Here is a 12,994-nt window from a genome sequence, read left to right on the forward strand (position 1 = left end):
TTTGAATTAATTATAAACTTTGGGGGCCAATTTGAATTAATAATTAAAGTTTGAGGACTTTAATTATAAAATTCAGAACTGTAATGACCCGAACTAATTAATTTTTAAACCCTAAGAACTGAATTATTAAATTCAACACTTAAAGGCCCAAACTTGTATATAACTTAAATGTTAAGACTGAAACCTTAATTTTATAACCCTAACCCTAATTGTAAACAGGGGCCTCAAGTTATCCAATTTACACGTGAGGCCCCCACCCCCAAAATTCACATAAACTGAAAACCTAAAAAAAAAAAAATTCTTTGCAAGCGACGGGTCTGCCACCGGCTAGATCTCGTTCAACATTTTTTTTAAAATCCCCAAAAGAATCTGAATCCAGAACCCAAAAAAAAAAAAAAAAACCACAATTTGAATTCTTCTCAATTATTAATCTGAATTATGAAAATAACGAAAAATTATATGGCAAAAGTTTTCAAATTCAACAAAATATAGATAGTAAATCATCAAATCTGAAAACTCCAAAATATTGCAAGAACCAATATCCCAAAAAAAATTGATTCTCAATTATTTAACATGAAAAGGTTATGATACCACTTGTAAGATAATTTATTACTTTAAATCAGCGGATCTTTCAGGTTAAATCATCAAGAAATACATAAATTATAGAGGAAGCGTACTTGAATCAAACATAGTTAATGCAATACTTGAATCTTGCGATTTAGTTTTCCAAATCTACACGTAGTCTCCTTTTCTCTTTATGATGGGATGCAGAAGAGAATGAACAATACATTATTTTCTCTACGTGTGATTCGGGGACCATAACCGTATTTATATAGCGATGCCTTTTGACCTAATTCATCCCATCATCGGACATATGTAAATCCACACTTTAATTGGATGCATAACGGTCCAAAATCGAAACCTTATTAGATCACTTTAATTGGGCTCAATCGAATTCGATAACCTTTAATTTAACACGCAATTATTCACACATATAAGTCCATCGATGGATTAAAAATCCTTAGACATTTTGCTATGCAATAAAAAAGCTCAAGACAATGAAATATAGGAGTTCACTTATTTGTTCCAAATGAAGGCTTTACATAGCGTATGAGAAAACCAACATTCACGGAGTATTAGGTGATAAAACTAAGTACATGGACATTTGTGAACTTTCTCAGCGAACATACATAAATTTGGAAACATGAAAGATACTTGAAGACTTCATCAAATTTTTAAAAATAAACGCACATATAAGTGGAAAGAAAATGATTCATGGCATGAACTTCGAGACTTAAAATTCATTCACGAATAGGGAATTTCACTTTTTAATATGAATTATATAAATTTATATTTCCAACATTTTGAACTTGTGATTACCATGTTTGACAGCTTAAATGGCACCTCAAATCGGAATCATAATATATATATTTCACATTGACACAAGCATTTAGTTTCTTCAGTTTCTTTTCCTTGTGTCTTTTAGTTGATAGGTTGCCTATGGCTATGATTTTGCTTTTACACTTAGAACATTGATGGGGATGACAAACTTAAGATTTTTTATGCTCGAGATATGGTGACTGGGGAGACTAACGGTGGAATTGGGTTTAAACTTGTAACTGTACAGTGGAAGCCTTTTGCGGTGCACTTGTTAGCTGATTTCTTGTTTTTTCATATTCCTCAGGGTTCTCAGAGAGCAGAGAATTTGAGGATTACGAAGGAGTTAAAGGATGAAATGGACGTGCTTATTGAATGTTGAGATGTCTACAAGTCATTTTCGGAGAAAAGCACATTTTAAGAGGTGTGAGCTTCAGGGTGAACTTCCATAATAATTTTTATAAGTTTTCTGCATGGGTTCAACTCCATGGTGGAATCTCTTATCGGCATTAATTGAGGTTGATTCAACAATTGGCTTAATAAAAAATATCTTTTGCTTCATGATTTGCTTGGGTCAATTATATTTTATTTTCGTATTCTTTTTGGGCCTAGGATGGATGTAAATGATTTGATTGCCCAACAGTCTTGCAGCCAAACCAGCTTCGTCAGGATTAAGGCTGCTTGTTGTTGCATATTATCTTCCTTTTCTTTTCATCTTTTTGTGTATTTGGCTTATTTTTTCATAATTCAGAATCCTTCTTGTTTGATATGACTAATTATTTCTTATGCCTTGGTTGAAGACAACTTCAACAACAATTTGATCTAGTTTTCAGGGCAGAAATATAGAGCTTGTTTGGGAGTAATTTTGACAATTGATTTTTTGACCATTAGGAGAAAAATGGGGTCCACCTGTGAGAGAATAAGTCAAATATGACGGTTGAAATAGTGAAATAATGGTCAAAAAATCAATTTTTTGGGTGAAAAAATCGCTTCCAAACAGACCCATAGTTTGTTTTCTATGAACGTGTATTATGTCGAATAATATTTGATATGGATGGTTCTGAATTCCTGTGGGTTATAGATGCACGTGTATCCTCATGTTTGGTTTTATCATAGGATCATATCATGTCAGATATTGTTATAGCCCCTATTTGTTTCCCATTCTTTTCTCATTAAAATGAAAAATAAGACCGTTATCCATCACATCAAGCCACCAAATTTGAATTTCTATCTTTTGTGTGTAGTTCATAACGACTATATTTTTCATTCTCATTTTTACAAAAATGGAAAACAAACGCCCTCATAGTTGTATTATTTTTGCACTTTTTGAGTTTCATGTAGAGTTGAACTTTATTTCCTTTCAATTTCATTCTCTTAAGAATGTTCGTCTACTTAAACTTATATCAAATAGTTTTCTTCCATGAATTTAAATCAAAATATTTTTACCCATTTGCAGATTAAACATGGAGAGGCTGGTGGAATAATTGGTCCGTCGGGACCGGTAAATCAACTATATCCAGACAAGGTAATTCTTCTCACATTTTTATTCTATGATCTTGGCACTATATTGTACCTCGGAAAGAGCCTGGGTTTCTGACCCTCGGGATCTTTTATGAACCATGCTTGACGATCAGGGTGAGGTTTTTGTTCGAGGTAGAAAGCGCCATGGTTTGATCAGTGAAGAGGAAATATCTGGACTTCGAATTGGCTTGGTAAGATATATACATTATTATACATCTTTTGTACTGGGAATAAGGCTCAGTTAATTGATTTTCTTAACTATCATATTAACACGATTCTTTCAATTCATTTCCTCTATACAGGTGTTTCAGAATGCAGCACTTTTTGATTCTTTAACTGTTCGTGAAAACGTTGGTTTCTTATTGTAAGATACTATGCAGAAATTGTTGCTGCATTTTTTTCCTTTATTCTTATTGACACAAGAATTTCTGGCTTCCTTTGCTTCTTGATATGACCAACACGAAAATTCGGCTATGGCTGAGGAACAAATTGCAGAGCTTGTGACTGAAACTCTAGCTGCTGTTGGTTTGAAGGTGTAAAAATGCTTATTATTTGCCTGGATAAAATTTTGTTGAACGCTCTAAAATGTTGAGATGATGAGAAAGTATTACTAACAAAAAATGATGGAACATTTGGGAGCACAAGAATTTTATTTTTTAAAATATGCGCTCAGATACAAATTGGAACTATAATGCAATATCCCGAATTTTATTACTAGTCGTTAAATTAAAAATTAAGATGTAAGTGTGCTATTATTAAAGTCTAATTAGCCTAGTTAAATGACCTTAATAATTACTAACCAAAGTTTGAGGACCTAAGTGAAGAGATAATTTGGAGGTTAAATGAAATTATATGAATATGTCAATTAGCCATGATTATAGATGATTTATTTGTCCACATGCATTATTCACCACATTTTAAGCAAAGTAATTGCTTTGACTACATAAATAAAGGTAATTGATTTGACCACATGCATCATTTACACCAAAATTCAAGTTAAGTCAATTGATTTAATCACATGATTAAAGGTATTGATTTGATAACTTTCAAAACAATGCACTAATTATGCTTTGACAATGTCTAATATTTAGCCATTTTCTTTCAACTTTCTACACATGGTCCAAGAACTCACACTATAAATAGGAGTTAAACTCAACATCGAATTATCCCTCACTAACTATTTACACTCTTACTCTCTGTCTTTATCACTTTGTCTCTACACCTTTACTCTTTCTCTTATATTTTTCATATTAAATAAAGTCATACACTTACAAAATCACACAACCCGACACGCGGCTCAAGGAACTCCCTCCAACAATCACTTTTATCATTTTTGAATTGTTAAGTGAAAGGTAAGCATAGTAGTACGAATTGCTCTTTCATCATTTAATTTACGAAAATTTATGTTATGAATATGATGATACGGAAAATCCAAATTATGATTATGATAAGAGTCCTATATGTGTAAGTTCAAAGGATCGGAGTTTAGTAGCGCTACAGGAGTTATAGCCACGAAGTTTGGATTTTAGTTCTCGTGTTTCTATATGTATGTTATGATTTTTCGTAATTAAATATGAGATGCAAATTCGTTATTACTCATTTATTAAGATTTATGTCTCACGTGTATATGTTAAATATTTTATAGGTAACTAAAAGAGGCGGGTTCGACGCTATTGGAGGTTGATTGTGCTTGCGTGGTTGAAAATGAAGAATAATTTAAGTCGTTAAAGATTTTAATTTTGTTTATTGTATTTTTATTTTTTTTTAATCCCTTCATGTTTAGAAAATATTACGTTTTTTTAATTATTTATGAAAGTATTAGCGGTACATGTATAAAGGTAAAAATTTGGGTCGAATTAATTTGGCTGATTTCCTAGAAAATTGATTAGTTGTCAAGTCGATGCCACAGAGTTAAGAATTAATTGATTAATTTTATAGAACTTCTAGAGATTAATTCTTCAAATTATCATAGTCAGTCCAGATATTGAGCCCAACGGTTGGGCAACCAAATATGCAACTAGTAATTTTATTGAGGAGTCGCCAGATAGATAATTTACTGTGTCAATCACATAAATAGTGAATGAAGACACGTAGGTATTGAAAATCTCCCTTGATATTTATGATTTAGCAGTTCTTGAGTGGTCAGTGGGCAAATGCTAACTGTTAGTTTGATAGGTATAGTTGTAGCACGAAGAGAAAATGCAAGACTCGATCTTCACTAAATCAGTAACATGTAGGTATTGAAAATCTCCCTTTGATTTTATGCCCTGCTTCTAGTATATGATGAGATAATATTAGTTTAAGCAGTTAAAACATTGTGGAAAGATCTATTTGAATATGGTATAGTGTGGTGTGGTTGAAACAATTTTTTTGCTGTTAGTGACTATTTATAGGCTTTGTGGAATGAAATGATTTGAAGGTGCTATTAAGTTTTGAAATTGGTTGGATAAATCACCAAAATCTAAGATAAGCTCAATGTGCTAACGTAGTAAAATTTGAGAGAAGGTCAAAAGTAAAAATAGAAAATTCAGTGAAGTCAATGAAAGGTTTCATTCATTCATTGCTTGTGTACTTGTTTATTTCTCTTCGTGTCTTTGTCGCCATAATAAATCAAATCAATATTTTTTTTGTAGGATGTTGAAGAACAATTGCCTTCTGAGTTTCCAGGGGAATGAAAAAAACAGTTGCTTTAGCTCGTTCTATAATATTTGATACCACAAAAGATGCAATAGAGCCTGAGTGTATGTTGGTGTTTCTTGTTTTTCCTGCAGTTTTCTGTGGCAACCCCTAGTCAAGCCACCCTCTTTCACCCCGCGATAATTGAGGAAAAGGGATACGGATTAGATCAAACAAAGGGGGAAATAGGGGTATGTAATTGATAGTGATTTCTCTTTTTTAGTGATTTCCCCTTTATGTTTTTACTTACGAAGGTCTGTTAATTTTGAGTTTCTCGAGTAATGTTTCACTGAACCGATATTATCTTAAATACTGTGTTTGCTTTAAATTACTTGTCTGATTAATCAATAAAGCTATTTTATACTTGAAAAAGACTGTTCAATTATTCTTGTTGAAGCAACTACTCGGCCAACAAATACACCAAAACTTTGATTTGATCTTAGTTAGGTGCTTGGGTTTACTGGTGAAAAATCCTCATGTGAACATTGCCTCGGAAATTTCCCATGTTGGGAAAATACAGCTGTCTTGACTTGAGTAGATATACTTCTGTTTGTTTCTTCTGCTCTAATGTTTATGACTGGATTATGTGAAATGATTTGACTTTGACACGCAGAAGAATTATATTACCATATTCTGCAATGTTGAAGATATTAACCGTGTGCAGTCATTCTCCTTTCTGACAATAGTTCCATGCACTATTGAGCAGGTGCTCCTCTATGATGAGCCAACAGCGGGTCTTGATCCTATTGCGTCTACCATAGTTGAAGATCTCATCCGTTCTGTTCATATGAAAGGTGAGGATGCATTTGGGAAACCTTGAAGATTGCATCTTAAGTTGTTTTCACTCATCAACATGGTACCATCAGAAGAGCTGTAGACAGGTATTGATTGGTTCAATCCACAACATTAGAGTACCTTGTTCTAAAAAAGTTCAGCCTTTGTCATCTGGGAATACAAGAATTCGTCTCATCTAGTTTAATACGACACTTAGGCTGTTATTTCTATATGAAGGAAAGGTTGTTTGGCAAGGAACGACCCATGAATTTTCCTCATCCGCGAATCCAATTGTTCAGCAGGTAAAAATCTTGAGGTTTCTAGTATCATATTCGTTTTTCAGACCCATAAGCTATAAATTTAAGGGAACTTTGAAAAATATCAGTTTGCATCTGGAAGTTTGAACAGGCCCATCAGATATTAGCTCAGACAAGTTTGGTGAAGTTGTGAAATTCATGGTTGAGATTCATGGATGAACTTATTGTGATTCTTGGAGGCAGAAGAGTTGTCATTTCAAGTTAATTATCGTACATTTCAAACGGCGAAATTTCCATGTGTATTTCGACTAGTCTCAGAGTGGAGCAGTAGGGTTTCAAGGACAGTGGAGCCTTCCCCCAACAAATATCAGATCTGGCTAAACCGTATGATCACTGTAATATGGTCTCTATTGTACAGCATTATACAGCTTGAGCATATATGTTTTATATTTTTAGTTGGAAATTGAATAGCACTTGGAGATGTTAATAATTACGTTGGAGTTTTTACAGCAGTAAAAAGTTCAAAACAAAATATGATAATTAGCACATTCCTAGATAAATTACCAAGGGCCCCATAAAACCAATAACAGCATTTCCAACCTTAGGTTTGATTGAGAATATCGTGTCCCAAAGAAGAAATGTTGATTATTTACTGTGTGACAAAGTCTTTCTCCCCGTTTTCTACTACCCTTGGCAGGACAGTTCATTAAAACTCTCTCAAGTTGTGCCATCCCTACTAAAGCTTTTATCCTTCATTCGGGGCTTCATCTGGCCTAAGAAAATCTTTGCACACCTCTGTTGTCTTTTGGGAGGCATACGCACATAGAACTGTTTACATTAGATTGTCCCTTAGGCCACAAGTCCTCACACAATATTACAGAATTCTAGCTCTTCTAAAGTGGTATCAGATGACTCAGCCCTCAGGGGGGCCTTCTTCAACAATCGCACTTTTAAGTTTATAGCAACAGTAATGGAAATGTCCCTCTTAACTGCTCTCCTACAGTTATTTTATGATTGTTTGTCTTGAGGTTCTTGTTTGTAAGTCATTTGTTTATCATGAACGACTAAGTTCTAATCTAATGAATAACCAAGGGGACATGAATAGCACAGGTTAAGCACAGGACATGGAGGCCGAGGCCGAGGCCAAGCCAGCTTTGAAGCATATATAGGATTGATGCATGTTAGTTCAACAAGATAGGGAAAGAAACTAAGAATCTATCATTCACTTAACATAAAAAAGACATCAAGTTTTTGTCTGCAAAATGTAGTTTCTCGTTTGAGAACAACAAAAGAGAGCAACAATTCCTACATAGAAACTAACTAAACTACTTACACAGAAAACCCAAACTAAAATCGGTCCATCCTCCATATCTTGTGCGAACCTCTTTCCAGCTGCGACTACCGGAACACTTTGTCTCCTACAGCCATCACCAGATAACTCCACACACAACTCTGGGTTTCCAGCAAATGCTCCAGGAAATCTCCCGTATCCTTGCCTTGTAGGCACAACCCCAGAGAGCGAATTGTACGACAAATTTAAGGTTGTTAAATTCACGAGATTAGATATATTTCCTGGGATCTGACCTGACAATGAATTGTGAGACAAATCCAGTGCCTTCAAACTCCTCATCTTCCCCAAACTCACTGGCATTTGACCATCAAGAAAATTATAAGACAAGTTCAGGTATTCAAGGCCTTGCAGTGTGAATATTCCGGATGGGATTTCACCGCGCAGTAAATTATCAGACAGATCGATTCCATTTGCTGTCGTAAGAATGTATTTGAAGATCAATTCGGTTTTATCGGGAACAATGACAGAAACTTCTAAAACTGAAAGCTCTCCGAAAGTTGCTCTGCTGATGTCAATATTATTGAAAATCAAACTAGTGTTGAAGTTAACATCTGGTATGTAGCCAGAGAACTTGTTGCTTGAGAGTTCCAATGTTCGGATTGCTTGAAAGGTGAATAACCAACCAGGCAGAGCTCCATTGAAATTGTTACGAGCAAGGGAGAGAAACTTGAGATTCGACCATTTTGATATTGCATCATTTAACGACCCCGAGAGATTGTTAGAGCTCAAATCCACAACCTCTAATGACTTGCATCCTGCTAAGGTAAGAGGGATCTCCCCAGATATCTGGTTCTCGCTTAGATCAAGTATTTTCAAACTATCCAATGCATCAAGCTCTGGTTGAATTTCACCCGAAAGATTGTTGTTCTTTAGCATTAACGCGAGTAACTGAAAACAGCCAACAATGTTCAAAGGGATCGAGCCTGATAATAAGTTGTGTGACAAATCAATCACTTGAAGATATGTCAGATTTCCAATTCTCTCTGGTATTTCACCTGTAAGAAGATTGTGCGAAAGAAACAACGCCTGCAAACTTTTCAATTCCGTTAACGATGCTGGTATATCTCCAGTGAACTGGTTGTTCGATAAATCAAGAAGTAAAATTCCTGACCTCTCCGCTTTCTCAATAATACCACTGGGAAGATTTCCCGACAATTCATTAGAACTCAAGTCCAAAACAATCAACTTCTCTGACAAAACTAATCTTGGGGAAATCCTATATCTCACTGCATTGTGGGACAAATTTAAGCGTGTCAACCCACGAAGACCAGAAATACAAGCCGGGATTCCTCCCACAATTGAGTTATTCGCTAAATTAAGCACCGACATTGATTCAGCTGATGACAAGAAACAAGGCAAAGTGCCAGATAACCAATTCGATTCAAGATTGAGATACACCAAAGCTTGGCGAAATTCAACAAGAGTTCCCATCAGATAATTGTGAGACAAATCCAAATACTTCAAAGACATTAAGTATAACAAGCTTTTAGGCACCTCTCCATTAAAACTATTGAATCCCAAATCAAGTTTCTCCAATTGGGTGGAGAAATTGCCAAACCAAACTGGAATGGTACCACTTAACATGTTATGGCTAAGATCAAGCTGAGTTAATTGGTTGAGCGTGACAAGTGTATTAGGTACAACACCAGTAAGCATGTTGTGGCTAAGATCAAGAATCCTAAGGTTCCTAAACAACTGAAAACATAAAGGGATTGAACCATAAAAGCTGTTGTAAGATAAAACAAGGGTTTCAAGAAACGAGAGGTTGCACAAAGAGGGGTGGAGTGTGCCCGACAAGTTGAGGGCAGTAATGTTGAGTGCAGTAACCCGGCCGGTCCGGTTTGAGGCAGTGAACCCGGTCCAGGTGGTGCTGCCATTAACAGCAAAATCCCAGCTTGACAAACTATTAGAAGGGTCATGAATGTGAGACTTAAAGAGCAAAAGGGAAGCTGTATCTTGTGGGTCGACACCAAATGCAGAAGGTGGGCTTAACAAGCAAAGTAGCAAGAACAGAACTAAATTACAGCTTAGTTTATGGGTTTTAATAATTCCAAAAGCCAAGTTTGTAATTTCTTTCATGGATAAACTAAAAATGATTGAAGATAAGATGGGGTATGAGGTGTTAGTGCTGTTATTTAGGTATATATTGAAGAATGAATGAGTAATTAATGAATACCTGAAACAAATAGCTCGGCTCAGTTTCCTTCAGAATACATCAATGAATGGTCATAAGTGGGACTGAGGAATGAGGAACCAACATTCTCTCTTGTTTCTTGAATTGTTTTTGTTCTGGTTTTTGTGAGAGTAGCACACTGAACTAAGAGAGAAAGATACTGAGGAATATAATATTAGTGGGCACAAAACAATGGAGGTCACCTAACTTTTAAGTAGATTTCAATTTAGTGTCTCATATATTATTATTATTATTTTTATTACTTTTATTTTGGTTTTTCAAACTCATCATTGAAGTTTTAATTTTATTTCAATTTATTCACTGACGACGATTTCTTCACAAAAATCAGTGTTCTTAAGTGAACAATGACAATGTTAATAGACTTCGTCGATTGACTAATAGCATAATAGTCAAATTTTCGAACTTTTAGAAATTGCACGAAAATTCACATTTCAATAGTTCAATGTGTTAAAACACAAGCTTGTACCACCATGCATACTAATGTCAATAGAAAAATATATAAAAAATAATTAAAAAATAAAAAATTAACGGTTACAGAAAATAACATTAGTTACTCTTTAACATATTTATTGAGCATTAGAAATTTAAAATGTGTGTGTGTGCACGCGCACACCTAACTTATATCACGAAGTATTCGAGAAGTGTCAATTTTAACATAACATTATACGTGTTAGATACAGACACGCCGCCCAACTAACTAAAATGAAAATTCCCTCATAGTGGGATGACTTTTACCCTAATATAGTTTAAGAATAGCAATTAAGCATAATCTAGGGAACCGTGTAATAAAGTGATTACCTTTATATTATTTCATTTGAACGCCTTTATGCTTTTTCAGATTCTGTGTCACGTGACGTCCCTCTCCCAATCCTATCTTCCACATTTTTAAATGACATTTCAAAACTGAGTTCATTTTTGTTTATAAATTTAAATTAGGAGATTTTTATAAATGACCTACTACTATTCATTTTTGGTAAAATGTCTATAATATCCTTAATGAAGGAATTTGTCATATTTTGCACAAGATATCCTTAATTTATTGGGATAGTTCTAAATTCCTCTATTTCTCTCATTTCGAGTTTTAATATATAATTCCATCATTTGATCTAATAAATTAGCATAATCTGTAATATAATTGTCATGTAATTTACTAAGATTATCATATTCCTCAGATGAAATATCCATAATCTCTAGTTGAGCAAAAATATTTCTTATTTTTTTCAATAATTTTTCTAACAGATTATCTAATCCTTTAATTGTATAACTTGGCATTGTTCAGATAATTCTTTGCAAGCTTTATGAATAATAATAACAACATGTTATATAAGTTTTTTGCAAATATGAAAAGTAATAATCCCTACGATTCTTTCAAGATATTAGAAGAATTCTTTCTAAATTTAACAAAGACAATAATTTTACCTTACTTTTGATCTTAAATCTGTATTCTTAGAACCGAGTGACCTTCAGGCTCTGAATCTGCAAACTGCTCCCTCAAACGACATCTTGCCTCAATGGGAATTCTGTTATTTCAACTTCTTGCCTTCACTGTATCTTTTCTTAGAATTAAGAATAAAGATTTTAAGTAAAGAAAATTCTCTCTTTGTTAAAGTAAGAAAGAAATTATCTTCTTCAATCTATCAAGAATCTATGGGGTAGGAGGTTTAGAAACTCATAGTTTTCTGATATCAAAAGATTGAAATTTTATTTTTATAATGATTTATACAAGGTTTCTATTGTATACAAGGGGTTTCCAGAAAAACTGATTTTGAAAAAAGTTTAAGGAAAGAGAATGGTTTCTAACTCGAGATGCCCCATTCTTTCCTCAAAGACCTCTATTTATACATGACTCAACCTTACTATTATTGATTTATTACATCATTACATATATCAGAATTTTGAAAAAAAGCTCACATGCCTCTCTATTCTTTTCCTCCTGGGGTCTACATCTTCACATGCATTTTTTACTTTTTCATCGAAGTGGCATCTTTTCTTCTATTATTGCGTTGTCATCTTTGGCTTCATATGCAGCTGGCTAGATGCTTTTCTATTATTGCTTTTCCATCTTTGTCTTCATACGCAGCTGGCCAGATGCTTTGGTAGTGGTAGGTTATTTTCCATCCATCAATCTCTCAATTTTGTCTACATGTGGGGCACTCCCTCAATCTGCATGATTCTTGAATTGTTGTTGGACTTCCATTAATTTGATGAGTATCAAATTTTTGGATATATTTTTTCAAAATGGTAGATTTTTCTTTTCCATTATTTGTAAGGAGTGTCCATCCTTTATATTGGCACAAGCATCTGAATTTTTTATCATATAAGTTCTTTGCAATATTGTAAAGAACTTTCATCCCCAAAACTCTTCGAGATTTTATCCATGATTTATTGATTTTAGGCAATGGTTTATTATTTTGGCCAACTTCAATCTGGAAATCTCGGCCAACATATCCAATGGTAATAATATGTTCAGCAGGATAGTATATCCTTCCATCAACTTCGGGACTTATTGAATAAAATTTGATATAAATCGATCTCCCTTGAGCAAATTTTGAAACTTCTGCCCTGAATATATCATCAAATTTTTCAATTTCTTTTAAATCTTTTCCTGGATAGATCAAATCCAGAAATCCATAATCTGCTGCCATTTTGACCATGAAAGGGTCTGCATCTTTGGTAATTATTAATCTGGGATAAACATGATCTCCTGATGCAATAAAATAAGATTCATTTTCTTCCAATTCATAAACAATCTTAGCAAATGATCTATATTCTTCTTCTTTTAATGATAAAGGGGTATCATCATCTTCATCAGTTTTGATTCTTATAACTCTTGTATGTTCATCA

General features: G+C 34.0%; 1 protein-coding gene and 1 long non-coding RNA gene across 3 annotated transcripts; one reads left to right on the plus strand and one right to left on the minus strand.

Moving 5' to 3' along the window:
• Nucleotides 1–2,796: 2,796 nt before the first annotated feature.
• Nucleotides 2,797–7,027, plus strand: LOC111375575. 2 transcript variants are annotated; one of them, XR_002699331.1, is made up of 6 exons: nt 2,797–2,902; nt 3,012–3,089; nt 3,201–5,765; nt 6,281–6,455; nt 6,586–6,650; nt 6,734–7,027. It is a non-coding gene; the product is annotated as an uncharacterized LOC111375575 (long non-coding RNA). The 2 variants fall into 2 exon arrangements; XR_002699332.1 differs by having other exon boundaries at nt 6,748–7,027.
• Nucleotides 7,028–7,802: 775 nt separating this feature from the next.
• On the minus strand, nt 7,803–10,294 carry LOC111375576 (leucine-rich repeat receptor-like protein CLAVATA2). Its single transcript, XM_022998413.1, has one exon. It carries the CDS (start codon nt 10,033–10,035, stop codon nt 7,849–7,851), a length of 2,187 nt encoding a protein of 728 aa, XP_022854181.1. The 5' UTR covers nt 10,036–10,294; the 3' UTR covers nt 7,803–7,848.
• Between the last annotated feature and the right edge of the window lie 2,700 nt (nt 10,295–12,994).

The sequence above is a fragment of the Olea europaea genome, unplaced genomic scaffold (assembly GCF_002742605.1).
Source record: "Olea europaea var. sylvestris unplaced genomic scaffold, O_europaea_v1 scaffold139, whole genome shotgun sequence".
NCBI lineage: Eukaryota > Viridiplantae > Streptophyta > Magnoliopsida > Lamiales > Oleaceae > Olea > Olea europaea.